This window comes from Penaeus japonicus, unplaced genomic scaffold (genome assembly GCF_977035675.1).
Source record: "Penaeus japonicus unplaced genomic scaffold, GWHDUDI00000001_assembly GWHDUDI00000005, whole genome shotgun sequence".
NCBI lineage: Eukaryota > Metazoa > Arthropoda > Malacostraca > Decapoda > Penaeidae > Penaeus > Penaeus japonicus.
Genome location: NW_028234407.1, coordinates 38,281,098 through 38,283,597, shown reverse-complemented (window position 1 = coordinate 38,283,597; position 2,500 = coordinate 38,281,098). Strand labels below are relative to the sequence as shown.

Genomic DNA, 2,500 nt, shown 5'->3' with positions numbered 1-2,500 from the left:
TATGGCTTCCTCAGTAACGTATTCTCCGTATCTTTCATGATCTGCCATTCCCTCGGCTGCCTCAGCACCCATCTCTCTTTCTCTCTTTCTCTCTTTCTCTCTCTCTCTCTTTCTATTTCCCTTTTCTTCATATTTTCCTAAACTGCAACTTCAATTTCCTTCTCCCCCTCTCCAGTATTTCGCTCAGACAATATAGAGTATCAACCACATGAATGCATTTTTGTGCTGTAGTGTATTCCCTGACATCAGGTCTTCTCTCTTAACTGTTTGAGCATCTCATCACCAAAGGATAAGCATCCCATTTATGTTCAGGTTTCAACTATCATTTGTTAGTATCATCCTGAAATTATGCCCTTTAGAGAGGTCGGTTGTATATTTGTTTTTTGTTGTTGTTTTAGTTCGGAGTTCGCTGTTACGGCAGCCGCGGCGGTGACTCAGAGCGAGGTCGAATCGGCTCGTTATTCGCCTGCTTGTCGACTTTTTTTCCTTTTGTCTCTCTTTGCTGTCGTCATTTTTGTAATGGGTTGGGAATGTGCGAAGGACTTGGCGGTGGTTAGGATGCGTCAAGGACTGGAGTTTTTGTGGGATTGTTTTTTGTATTAATGTTGAGATTAAATTGTCTTGGGATGTGAACAGGTCGTGTAGCCAGGATGCAAGTTGTATTGGATGATGTGATCGCTATTATTGCTGTGTTTTTTTTTTTTTTACAGGAGGATTGTTATTGTATCACTTTTTTTTAAACTGTAACTTGTTTTTATTGTGCCTGGTCATGATACTAATGTTTGCTTGTTTCCTTTTCTTCGCAGGACTTGGAGTTCCACGGCGTGATGCGGTTCTACTTCCAGGACTCTGGCCAGAAGGTGGCCACCAAGTGCATCCGCGTCTCTAGCAACGCCAACTGCCGCTACGTGATCGAGACACTGGTCGAGAAATTCCGGCCGGACATGAGGATGCTCTCCATCCCCGAATACGCCCTCTACGAGATCCACGAGAATGGAGGTCGGGAATCGGGTCGTCTCGTTCCCGGTGACTCGCTATGCTTTGCTGTTTATTGTCTGATTCTCTCGTAGCTCTCTCCCTTTATACAGTATACACACGCATGCACGGATGAACACGCTTGCAAGTAGGCCCATGATACAGTGATAACCGGAGTGAGTCGTTTTCTATGCCCGTAATCCCGTGGCCAGGGCCAGGCGGACGCGGGCTCTCCTCCGTGTGCATAACTGTCGATTCCTTTTTATCAAGCTCCGTCGAGAAGGGGATTAGGGCGCCGGATGTGCCCCTCCAACAGGACGTTCCTTCATTCGCCGATTTCTCCCCGGGGGGGGGGGGCTATGGCATTCATACCTCTGGGCTCTTCCTCTATGATCGCCCTTTTCCTCTCCTTCCTCGGTCACCTCCCCTGCCTCGGGAGATGTGTAAAGAAAGAGGAAGAATAGAAAGAATAACCAGATCAGCGGATCTTGTCCAATAAGACAGTGGAAGATGGATGGTTGAGTGCGAGCGTTGACAAGGTGACATAGTTAGCTTGCGAGGGCACTCGGATGTGTGGGAAGAAATATGTGCACTTGTCATACACTCGCGGCTGAGGATGGCAGGTTTGGTCTTTATCGTGCCAATAGATAGTCCAGGGTAGTTATCATTTTTTCCGAAGTCTTTGGGAATTTGTGCTGGCATATATTACCAGTGACAAAGTCCCGTTTACGGAGAAGGTCAACAAGCAGTCCGGCTCTTCGGGCTCCGGGCTATGATACGCTGTATGCTTTCCTCGCTCCCTTGCTTGCTAAGTGGATCACTAAAGACGGTCATGGGCACAAAAAAGTAGCCAATTGTCAGTATTCCTTGTTGATTGTCCGTAGTACTATTCAAGGCTTATGCTATTTTACAATTAAATTATTTTTTGGATTGTTTATCGGTAATTTTAATGGTATCCGCTACTGAATTATTAATTATTTTTTCCCACAAAGATTATCAATTTTTTGAAGTATGTAGGACTTGTTTGTAAATAAAGTTTATCAGTCGCCGAGTATTACGGTATTACAGCATTACCTGGGTCTTGATAAGAAGTATATTGATTTTCTCTACACGAAATGAGGTATGAGGATTATGAGAATGAGCGATCATAATTGGTAATAAAGTTGTAGTTTTGGGAAATGCAATATAGATCCTCTTTTGTGTAGGTATGCGTTTGTTGATTCTGTTAGGATATTTATTTTTATTGTCAGTTTGTAAACAGGATAAAAGTATTTCCTCGCCCCATTTCGGTCCACGCGGCGAAAATGCCAGAGCGAATTACCGTTAACAATATATTACGAGCCCTTCCTCTCTCACTATCCCCTAACCCCCCCCCCCTTCCTCTTTACCCATCCACCCCCACCCCCCACCCCCCTTCCCAGTCTTAACCAATTACGCGAAGGAAATCCACTTAAAAGGTTTTACAGAAATAGAACCCCTTTAAGGAGTGCAGCGCCCAGGGTTCGTGGCGCTTAGTTGAATGCCT

At 45.1% G+C, this 2,500-nt stretch overlaps 1 protein-coding gene across 6 annotated transcripts in view; it reads left to right on the top strand.

The window, feature by feature from the left end:
• cno (adherens junction formation factor afadin) overlaps positions 1-2,500 on the top strand; it is a 323,420-nt gene that overhangs the window by 114,899 nt on the left and 206,021 nt on the right. For 3 of the 6 annotated variants that reach the window (XM_086537393.1, XM_086537390.1, XM_086537388.1), the window contains exon 3: positions 807-999. In XM_086537393.1, the coding sequence (XP_086393519.1) occupies positions 807-999 (193 nt within the window). Of the gene's footprint in view, positions 1-806; positions 1,027-2,500 lie in introns of all 6 variants that reach the window. The other 3 variants (XM_086537389.1, XM_086537391.1, XM_086537387.1) reach the window with 1 other exon arrangement.